Source organism: Helicoverpa armigera, chromosome 17 (genome assembly GCF_030705265.1).
Source record: "Helicoverpa armigera isolate CAAS_96S chromosome 17, ASM3070526v1, whole genome shotgun sequence".
Lineage (NCBI taxonomy): Eukaryota > Metazoa > Arthropoda > Insecta > Lepidoptera > Noctuidae > Helicoverpa > Helicoverpa armigera.
The window spans coordinates 1361627-1373163 of record NC_087136.1 but is presented as its reverse complement, the minus strand read 5'-3'; the positions used below and the strand labels follow the sequence as shown (position 1 = coordinate 1373163).

General features: G+C 35.7%; 1 protein-coding gene across 1 annotated transcript; it reads right to left on the bottom strand.

Moving 5' to 3' along the window:
• Positions 1–356: 356 nt before the first annotated feature.
• On the bottom strand, positions 357–3873 carry LOC110376915 (coatomer subunit epsilon). The gene is made up of 7 exons (XM_049846111.2): positions 3715–3873; positions 3331–3522; positions 2787–2878; positions 2178–2343; positions 1462–1573; positions 1149–1264; positions 357–573 (listed from the first exon to the last, which is right to left on the bottom strand). The coding sequence occupies exons 1-7, from the start codon at positions 3814–3816 to the stop codon at positions 445–447; spliced, it is 909 nt and encodes a 302-aa protein (XP_049702068.1). The 5' UTR covers positions 3817–3873; the 3' UTR covers positions 357–444.
• Between the last annotated feature and the right edge of the window lie 7664 nt (positions 3874–11537).

Below are 11537 nucleotides of genomic sequence, written 5' to 3'. Positions count from 1 at the left end.
ATGGGTGTATCATATAAATAAGGTAGTTTTGAAAGGATGAACAATCACTTTGACCGAGTGTAGAATACCTAATCATTGAGTAAGTGTGTTAAACGTGATCTTCAAAAAGAACCATTACTAAGGTAAACTATGTTTCGAACAAAGCTAATGTTCTAAAGCCAATAATTTATAAGATCACGTTTTATTATGTGTACAATAATTGAAACCTACTGAGTCCTGAATTGTATAAAATACTGAAGCTAATACAATGCTATAACATAACTACAAAAACGTAATGAAATCAAGCGCAATAACTACATTAGACACTCACTTCTATCCTTATTTACTATCTACCTGCTAAAATAAAACACCAAAAATATTATAATAAAATTATATACTTTCTCTTCAATTCACATACAATATAAGCACAAGTGATATTCGACTCTATGTCTAAGGGCGTAAGGTCTAGCTGGGCACGGAGGGCTGGTATTGTGCGGCTAGACGCTTGAACTCGTTGGTCTTGGCGAGGTGCTCCTTCGCGTACGGATGCTCGGGGTGGCTGTCTAGCAGCTGGGCTATGTAGCGGTTGAATACCTGGACATAGGAGATGGAGGAATTAGGAAATAACCCGAATAATAATTTTAAAAATCTATGTATATTTTAAATAAAACATGGAAATAAAAGCTTGTAACAACGAAAAATAGAACCCCGCTACGATAAAATTGCTATTAGGTCTATAAATGACTATTGCATGTTCTATTAAAAAAAAGACTGAGGCTATTGCCCGGCTGTTTTCCTTAAAAAAATATTTAATTCTCTTTATTTGATTTTTTTTTTCGTACAAATTGATAATAAAAAGTTATTTAAGGAAAACCGATGTTCATGTTTTATGTGAACTTAGGCCTAAGGGATCACGGATATACACTAGCAATAAGAAAGGAATAAAAAATACATTTTTATAGATCTAAAATTGGACTAAGATTCATCATCATCATCATCAGCCTATCGCAGTCCACTGCTGGACATAGGCCTCTCCAAGTGCACGCCACTGAGATCGATTTTCGGCTGCTCGCATCCAGCTCGGACTAACATTATTAATTGGAAATTAAGATTTCTGGACAGAAAGCCAGCATTACAGCTAGAAATAAACATGTAAGTATATTATTAACCTCTGGCGCCTTCCCGCTGTGCGCGGCGGTGACGGCGAGGCCGAGCAGCAGGTCGGGCTGCTGCGGCGTCCGCGCCTGCGCCTCCGTCAGCATCTGCTCAGACTCCTCCCACATGCCTGGAAATACCGTAATTATGTGTTCAACGTTTATTGTCACTGGTGGGAAGCTGTACTGGGTGAAATTTCCTTTGTTTTGTGCTTATTCAAATAATTTTGATCAATTTGGCGAAAAACGATGTCTAAATTCATACTATAGGATAAAGCAACCATATAATGTATACAGCTAGCTAGATCAAAAATACTTTTGAATTTACCTCTCGACGCAGCGGCTGCGGCACCAACAGCAGCAGGGCCAGCGCCCAGCGCGCCGAGCCGCTCCGACAGCTCCATAATACTGTAGTGCGCGTCCTGAACTCCTGGTCCACCCTGAGGATTAGAAGTACATAATTAGAGCAAAAGCCTAGATATTGATGACGAAAAGTTTTTTTTTTTTTTTTTACGTTTCAAAAGCTTAGCCTAGAAAATGATGAGATGTTCTTTTACATAAACTGATGACATGTATGTGTAGGAGTATCTGTATCTTAGATTAATACAGCCACATAGAGAATCAGAAAGAATACTTTCAATACATGTCAATTTGTCATTGCAGTACCTTGTTTGACTAGTAGGAAGACAGAAGAAAGTCTGATAATTACATGAATGAATAACTGGGCTGAAGCCATTTCAATAATGGGATCTAAAAATAAATCAACGTTTTACATAGACTATGTGGTTAGTGAATATCATACTATGTAACATAGTATGATATTATATGTACCTACACTAACCACATTGTTAAAGTTTTCGCTAAAATCTACAGTGGCCCACAACCAAAATACCAAGCACAATATGCATATGTGTGCCACATAATCATCAGGTCATACCTAAAGCTTTTTTTTGTGCAATGACTATAGGTACAAGCTTCTGTAACAGCAAAATGTTTGACGGGAACTATACCCATATACATATAAAAAAAATACTAAACAGCTACCTGTGACAAGTTCAACCATGCTTGAGCTAGCTGTGTAAGCGTGCTATCATCCTCGATATCTTGCAACAACTTCAGCTGCTTGCGAGCCAGATCTGGTCTGTTCATAGCCAGGAGACACTGCAGGGTGTATGCGCGCAGCTCCAGTGATTCAGCATTGTGAAGGATCCTTTAAGATGTATGGAAAAATTCATGTTATACCTTAATATTTATTATTTACTTAACTTTTGATTTTTTAACTTTTTGCCTCATAACTTTTTAGCTTGAGCAAAATACAAACATCAAAATTAAGTACCTCTTCATATTTGGAACATTGGTTAACAGAGTGCTGAGTTTAACTCAGAAAATGTGGTGATCATAGAATTTGTCAGATGTTTATCTATTAGCAGTGTAAACATTGTATTATAATGCTTTGTATGCTGGTAGTACAGATATGCACAAGACATAGGTATATCATTTTCTTAGACCAAATACAAATCATACCATCATATGAGAAACTCTTTTGTACCTCTAGTACACACTTGTAACACTGGTTGCTAGCAGTTGATTCGTGCCAAGGTCCTTATTTATGTAAGAAGTTTGAAGCTGATTTCAACAAAATGCCAAACTTACTTGAGTGCAGCTTCATAGTTGTCCTCATGGTAATAAATGGTGGCCGCTACAATCAGGAAGATTTCATTTGACAGCTCTGTGCCTTTAGCCACCTGAAACAGAGTTGATTAAGGTTTTATAATATTCCATAATTTCTTCTTTCCAATATTTTATTAGACTGTTTTAGGAGTAAACCCAGCTTTCGGGTTATTTGTTGAAACTATAGATCAGAAAAAATATTCAACATTGTGGATTGTGTAGCTAAAACTATCAAGTTGAAAGGCAAGCTATGGACATAGAGACATCTAGATTTGGCAATATTTGTCATCTATGTTACAGATTTACTAGTTAGTGGCAGTAATGTTTATCATGAAAGGAAGTAATAACCAGAAATGTTTTGTTTGTGATAAAAACCTTATCAATTAACAGTAACAAACGAAAAGTAACTATAACTTCGAAAGTTAACTTTGGGTAAACTATGTTACCTACTAAATACAACACTTTTCTCCCAAATACTTCCTGCTTTTCCCCAGAACTTGTTCATATTCAAACACAGATTACTCACTCGCGCATCAATATCAGCTACTATCGCTGGCTTGTTAGCACCAGGCGACAGGTAGTCCACCAATGACTTCAAGGGCTGCAGCATAGGATCCGCAGTCTTCAACTCTTGCACCACGATCCTATAGTTCCCTTGCGCGATGTACGATCGATACAAGAATGCATCGCGTTGCAGCGCGATCAGAGGCGTTGATGGCTGAAATTATCATTACAGATGATGAAATAAGGTTGTAATGAGATGAGGAAGCATTAATAAAAAGTTTAGAACGTTTTGTAATAGGAATAGTGAGACAAACATGAGCGGCACGTCACCGCCCCAAAACAACATCAAAATATATCACAAAATGCAGGAATAAGGTAAGGTTTTTGCTCTGGATAATATACTTACAGATACACTTTGTGCCTCGTTGATTGCTTGTTGGTAATTTCCAACGTAAAATGCATTTTTAACATCGAAAAGCTCATCAACATCTTGCTGCTGACGTGCCATTTTGACAACTATTTGACGTTAATGCCAGTGTTGTCAGTTAACACAACTTGCATACGTCAAAATATTAACGTCTAGTGTTACCAATTTATGCAAGATGAAAAAAGTTTCTAGTGAAAGTAGTTTCTGTAAATGCCGCTAGAGGGCACTAACGACTTCAATTATCCTACTCTCCTACAGGCTACTGTGCAGTAGAACGTAGTTGCCATGAAAGTGGATAGGTGCCACCGTGCCTAGGAATAACCCGTAAACATAACTGAAGTTGAAAATAATGGTACAGATCACCACTAGAGGGCGATACTATGGCCGAATTTGTTAACAATTCGTTCAATTCGCGTTTCTTTGGGGAAAACCATTAGGATTTTCAAAATTGAGTTCTGGTGGTGGTGATACTCTGTTAGGTTACAGAGTATACTCATTTTCCATCTTCAAAGACTACTGAATAAACACACTTACCATGAACCTACCCTCATTCAACATTCGCGTAACAATAACAATATTACAAATCCTTAAAAGGTAAGGTAGGTACATCTGTGACAATTGATTACTTATATGCAAGAAGAAACTTTATTATTCACAATGAAAATGTATTGAACGCATATTCTTACCTTTACACACACAATAGACAAGTAAACTGCCAAATTGTTATCTTCTAACAATTTCGTTGAAAGGAAATAATCTTGGGCTATTTATTTGCCGCGCTTTTACTGGTAATGCCGACTATTCAGGTAGCCAGGAAACCTTTCTATTACCACCTGGCTAGTAGACACGTGATCTTTATTTCGTGTTCTTATTTTTTGTCGTGATGCTTGATAAATAAATTAAATTAATGGTAAATAAAAAGTTAAGATAAAATTCTTTGGATAAAAATATTTAAGTATCTATAGTTTTTTGTACAGTATCCGTTTATTTATTTAAAAATTAATTAGGGTTAGGGGAATCTGTATTTTATAGACATGTTTACTTTATCTGGGAGTACCTACTAGTTTTTCTGTTTAATTATAGTAACTATGATATTTTTAAAAGATATAGGTACATAATTATACGAGATGTAGAATATATTGCGAATTACTTAAAAAAAACATAGAATACAGCATTGTCACAAGATAAAAAATATGCAGTTGGACGATAAAAAGTAGCCTACAACTTATAATGGCGTCCACAAGGAGAATATAGAACATACAACTTATAAGGAAAACATTAACATGCCATTATTTAGAGATTTTTTAAAACGCCGATACCTACTTATCCTCCTTATATTTTACATTGTTACGCAGAAAGATCACTGTCAAACATTCAATGGAACCAGGGTAACATGAATGGACAAGAATAATAACAATGTCTGCAATAAACTATAGCTTGTAACAAAACACATTATTTTCGCACCTTCCCATTGTAGAAGAGATAAGGAAATATTATTATTTCATTGTGTAATTTATGATGTGATTTCTACAATAGATTTTAAGCTTACTTTTAGTCGAAAATAGATATAATTATATACTTGGAGATAAGAAGTGATAGATGGGCCGATTTTCATTTGTTTTCGTTGTGGAGCAACCGGAGAAACAAGGTGCAATACTTAGGATGACGTTACTGTTGGTTGATGATAAAAATGCTTACTTCACTTCGTCCTGTCCCGCGTGGATAGGTGATAACCAATAACGGACTCCATAGATTTATAATTGCAATTTTTTAATGTTATGTGTATATGATGCCAAGTCCACGTATCGAGAGAATATTGAGATACCTAGATAGATGAGGACCTATAACGACCATTGTAATGATTATTACTAAGTAAATAAATAAGTCTTATTTATTTGCCAAATTGTTAAAACCATGATTATTTAAAACACTCTACAAGTCGCCAGGGTTACGTAGGAAAGTAAAATTGCGTGGTTCTAATCCATCGACTTGCGTGACCAAATGTAATGTGTTAAAAACACTGTAAGAAAATGGAGCAGTGATATTTGTTACAGAATGCGCTGTAAATTAATAAAAGACCATGTTAAAAATATTTTTGTTAGCAGGTTTTTACCTTCACAACCATCCAGCGTTTTTCCCCAAAGGAGGATTCATGCTTTTACGTAAATTATCAATGGTTCAGATTTCGCTCTAAATACTGCATACAAAGTTCTGAGCTGTAATTACCGTCTCAAAGCTTAGTTTACTAAGCAAAGGTTTGAGTTTTGACTGAATTTGAATTAAAGTTATCTTATTTCCTCTTCAGATCGAAGTAGTCCCTGGCTTGCAAACAACCTCTTTAGATGTTGGTAGGTATTACGGTAAGTCGATAGTTTTTTTTTGCAAACTTGAGCCTTCCTGGTAGCAGAAAATCGTGGAAAGGCAGTTTACTTTTATTAAGTTCATTTTGTAATCATGAAGTTCTTATTTATGGATGATTTTGCCCTGAAGCTTTCCAAAATCATTAAGCTGTCCTGTCGCATAAAATTTATTGATGAGTAAGTAGGTGGTATGCAAATCTGTTTTTTTCCTCGGAACGTTTAGGATATTCTCAAGCAAAAACAAAGATCGCTACCAGGTTACCATAAATCAGCGAGTCAACGATCTCATTCACTTCGAATCCGACCGTTGAAATAACCGAATAAAAGCGTCTTGCATTGAATGCAACTGCACGCCGGCCGGTGCAACGACAGATGCGAGCTAAGGCCTGAGAAAGGACCCTTACAATACTTACCTTGGGGTTGGGGGCCGCAGAAGGTAATGTGAAAGAAATTTCGCATCTTATCGAAGCCAGCGAATTGGGGCGATTGGCGAGTCGCTGGGAAAAGTATTCCATAGAACTTTTGTGAGGCGATCTTTTCAATATTTTTGCATTATTCGATTAATGTGCATGGACGGCCTATATTATTAGCAGCTTTATAAAAGAAAAAAATAAACTTAATATCCTGCGCGCTGGTACTAAATTAATGTAAGTAGGTACATAGAATATTTAAATTGGCACAGTTGATATGGCGACTAAAGGCCCAAGATTATACGTTGATCATTGTTCTCTTTGTTTCTATGATTAGAGGATTGAATCTTGTGAGTAGAAAATTAGTACCTACTTTGGAATAAATGTAAAAAACCCCACAGTTATGCGTATGTCTGTCGATCTGAGGACGGTAAGTATTCAGACGAAGTTTGCGAGACGTCCAAACTTGCCCAACATTGGTCTCATGTGCGAGAACTTTAGAAGGGTTAAAGTTACATTTGTAATGAATAAAGAACTGGTTAGGAGTGATCCCTTACCAACCCTAAATCGCGACTCGCTTGGGAATTGCAGCACCCTTCGAAAATAATAGCCAGTTTTCTTAAACCGCGTCATCAGACTCAGAGTAAAACGAAGTCCGTAAATAAAAATAATGAGCATTGATATGGGTCTTAATCGCAAGACCGAAATGTTCCGAGAATTGATATCGTGTGACGAATTTCATGATTAATACCACATTTAGTTTAATTAAATTATTTGGCAATACCTACGTCTGCTTCTGGTGTCCTGGTACCTAAATCAAAGTTGGTGAGCAAGCAATTTGGCCATTTTTCCGTTCGGCCGGTATTAGCAGAGGTCGTTGACCGTGGCCAGCTGCTTCAAGCCTTGATCGAGGGTCGCGACCCTTTGCCAAGAAACCAGCCCTTAACTGTAGTATGAGCAAGATGTGATGTTTAAACATAAACGGCTTGATTTGAATTTTATATGCAGCATAGTGATTCACCCTTACCATTACCCACCCATATGGTGGGCCTGCTTGGACAGATATGCAAATAACTAATAACACACTTGAATCATAATTTTTCTAATATAAGATGTATGTATTTAAGTTTACTTATGTACCTTAAGTCTGTAGCATAAATGTCCATCTTTTTAGTAAAAATATAAAATACCGAAACAATGTATTTTAGCTATGAATAAAAACATAACACGATCTTCATAGATCATTGCGAGACAACTAGACGACCCGCGAGGAAAAAAAACTTTTACAATGTGACCGATGAATCACATTTTTGGGGAACTTCTAATAAACACTTATTCTTAGAATCGAAAAGAACCTCTACTTAATACATTGCATCATCATAATGTATGTATACAAAAAACTTGATAAGGAAAATTAAAACAAGACTTTCGAAAATAGCGTGCAATAATTCAGAATTCAAATTGATCCCCAAAAAGAATATCTCAACACAGGTAAATTCTGAGCACCATTCAAACCAGTAAGTACAAGTAAATAAATACCCGACAGTAATAAAAAAACCTGCAGGTAAGTAAAGTTGCCGATTGCATCTCGCATTGAAAAGCATTGTCTATGCATTGTGCGAACAACTAAAGGATTAAACTGCACACCCGGCTGATATTCTAAAGATTTCAAGACAACCTTTTTGCTGAAAAAAAAAACGTTTTTTTTTTTTGTAGAAATGAGTATTTTTGTAATGAGGCACTTATCGATTTGTTTACGGCCAGTACTTACTTAAATAATTAGAATGAAGTACGTTTGTTTTTCTTGAATTCGGTCAGTAGCGTGCGTTTAGAAAAGAAAAAAATAAACTGGCACCTGCCTGCACTGTCTAAGTCTCACTAAACTATATACATATGTGGCTAAAAAAACAATGCAAGTTCTTCAGACCTCGGGACAAAAATAACTTACAATTTCACGCTATGGGTAATTCGCATAATAAAACTTGCGAAATCTGAGATTTCCGCTCTTCTATGCTTTAAATTGACGAGTCTACCTGACATTTAAGCTATTGAAAGTGCATATAAACAATATACATATAATAGGAAAGATCCGCAATTTCAGTCTATACCAAACAATAGTCACGGAAGATCCAAAAAGGTAACAGGAAACCAGAACCGGATACTATTTGCAATATTCAAAAATCGATTCTTCATACGTCTTGGGGCATCCGTTTTTATCTTGAACATCGAGCGACATCCAAAGGACTGCGTAACAGGGGAAAAAAAACAGTACTCTTGGGTACAAAAGGCCTGTCTCACATCTGCTATCCGGAGTATTATGAGCAGATGGTCTGAAAGGGACTTAGTAAAAAAATCACTACCTGCTTATATTCATTGTTGTCTCGCAGTGTACTTATTCTTGAACTTGAGACGGTACCAGACGTAGGGTGACCGTACTGAAGTGCCTAATGGGGATAATTCTCACGGTTGAAATTAATATGGAATATTTTGCAGAACATTAGAATAATATAGTTAGTGAGGTATTTTTACTGGAACCTTTTCACGTGAATTTTATTAATGCATACATTAACGATAGCTAGAATGTAACAGATACCTACGAAACGAAAATTTAATTTACAAATTACAATTACTAGGGAAAAATACAAATGGTTCAGTACAAAACTATAATATCATTGTGTAATAAAAATAAGGTACAGTTACATAAATAATAGGTTAACTTTCTTATCCTTAAGTAAGCAATAACATTAATTAAACTGCGCCAGTCTTTGTTTAAATACCAAATGCATGGTCACCCGAATCCCGCCACCGTTTTAAAGTGAATGCAAGTATTGAAGAGAAATCCGCGGCTCAATACAGCTTGCGCTCTCATAATATAAATATACATAAAAACAACACAACAATATAGGTACACACACTTACATAGATAGACTTAACCTTTCTTAGAGAATATTGTCGTGAGAATTGCATCTGCATCAAATAAATTTATGTATTTGAGTAAATAATTATATTCTATGTCCAGCAGTGGACGTTTTCATTTAAGCTATGACGAAAATGCTATTGCTAAAGAAAAAAAAAGCTTATAAGATTGTGAAGTTTGCTGATAAAGCTGTTAGCACCACTTACACGCTTGTTTACAGCGAATTTTATATTAGTTAATAATATTTTCTAATATTGTCTACTTCTTTAATTTCTCGGCCGGATATTTCTTCAATTTCTCGGAAAATAATACTTAGATATCTTTTACAATTTTGTGTTTTCGATTGCCAAACATGCGCGCTTTTTCTTCAAGCCCAAACATTTTCCTTGCGTGACAACACAACTTGTCTTAATTTCCTTTTAAACATCTTTTAACCGTTACAGACCTCACAAAAGAACAACCGGTACCCCACATAATAAAGGGAAATACAGAAAAATAACACGGAAGGCTTATTATAGAATGAACTTTCGAATATCGACAACTACCCTTTATTCCAACGCCCGGGCAATAACCCCTAGCGACCCAGTTTCGGTGCGATGTATCTTCAACTCTGCATCGCACTTATTACTATAACAATAAGAGCTAATTTCGCACGACACATGACGAAGGTATTAGGAGGTCATAGCATTTAGAGGGTAGGTAGTCAGCTATTTTCTGGGTACAAAATGAACGAATATATTTGAAAATGGAATTCACGAGGTGCTTTAGTTGTAAAATGCGTTTCTCTGTGATGAAGTAATTCTGTGTTTCTGGTTTGTATTTGGCTTTTAATCGGGGTAATTATTTTCTTCAAAATAATAGTCTTACATGCTATTAACTAGCAAAAAATATGAATGTATCTATGCAGTAAGAAACTATTACATAGGTATTGTAACCCAAGATACAGGCGTGCCTAGTTTGGAGCCAATGGTTAAACGAAAAACGAAACGTTTTTGTCGATAATATTTTTTTTTAAATTTAATTTTTAAGGATGAAACTACAACGAGAAAGAGCCTTGGTAAAAAAATATCAATTACAAATGTATTAATTATTTCTTTATTTAAAGTAAGTTCCTCATTCATCCAGCTTTCAAAACTTTTAAAGGCGAAGCTTGACTTCAAAAATCGCTGGATCTATGTAGCTGTTGATTAGTCCTCCAGAGTCCCTTCTGATATTGAGGAGAGCGCCAAAAATACCCGTCGACCTAGACAGTACGTCTGGTGAGCTAGCTCTGAGGTCTAACGTCTGTCTTGTTGCTAACCTGATTGGAAGGTTGCAAGCTGACGAACTTATCGATTTGTCTGCCATTTTACTACTTTAACGCCTGCTTTTTTGTAAGAGGTTGGCAGATGTAGTGAAATGTTAACCAGTAGTGGTGGTTGACAAAAGCTAGGCTTTTAAATTAAGGAAGAAATTGAAGAAATAGGGGATTAAATTCGCTATGTAAAGAAAGGTAACTTCCCTAACTTCTATAATAATAGGTTTAATCATAAAATTTCTGTCATAGATTTGAAACATTTGCGTGGTTGTAACCTAATTTAAGTGCTTTATTCTTGACTGATGTTGTACCTACAATCGCCCACTCCACGTCTGTAGTAAGAACAGAAGTGTGACCTTTTAGTATTCACAAAAAAACTAAATGGTAACACCGCAGACATTTCTAACTGGCATTTAAGAGGACGAATTGGAATTTTTGGCGCCAAGGATGTCAATTTTTCTCAGTAAATACAAAACGGATCAAAATACAACTTGGTTACCTGAAAGTTCATGATATAAGCCTTATTTTGTTAGTTGTAGAAACATGATTAGGTAACTTTTATAACAGAGAAAAATATATCAAACATACCTCTTTTTAAAAAGAGATTCACATATTATGGGCAAACGGGACCGATTTAAGCCTCTTAACTTTTTTAGTAGTTGAGTATATACATACTCTTTAAAATGGTAGTAGGAATTTTTATTAAATTATCATTTCTAAATATTAAAATTACAAAACCATTTTGTCGCTTACGACTTTTAGTTATAAGCTAGCGCGCGTATTGTTATCCTCGCCCCGCTCAGACGCTCCGACCCCTT

Bases quoted from the DNA above. Each gene is read 5' to 3' on its own strand.
- LOC110376915 (XM_049846111.2), bottom strand. From the start codon at position 3,816: ATGGCACGTCAGCAGCAAGATGTTGATGAGCTTTTCGATGTTAAAAAT. The intron at 3,523-3,714 runs GTAAGTATATTA...TGATAATTTCAG, and splicing joins ACGAGGCACAAAGTGTATCT to CCATCAACGCCTCTGATCGC. The intron at 2,879-3,330 runs GTGAGTAATCTG...ACTCTGTTTCAG, and splicing joins TAGCTGATATTGATGCGCGA to GTGGCTAAAGGCACAGAGCT.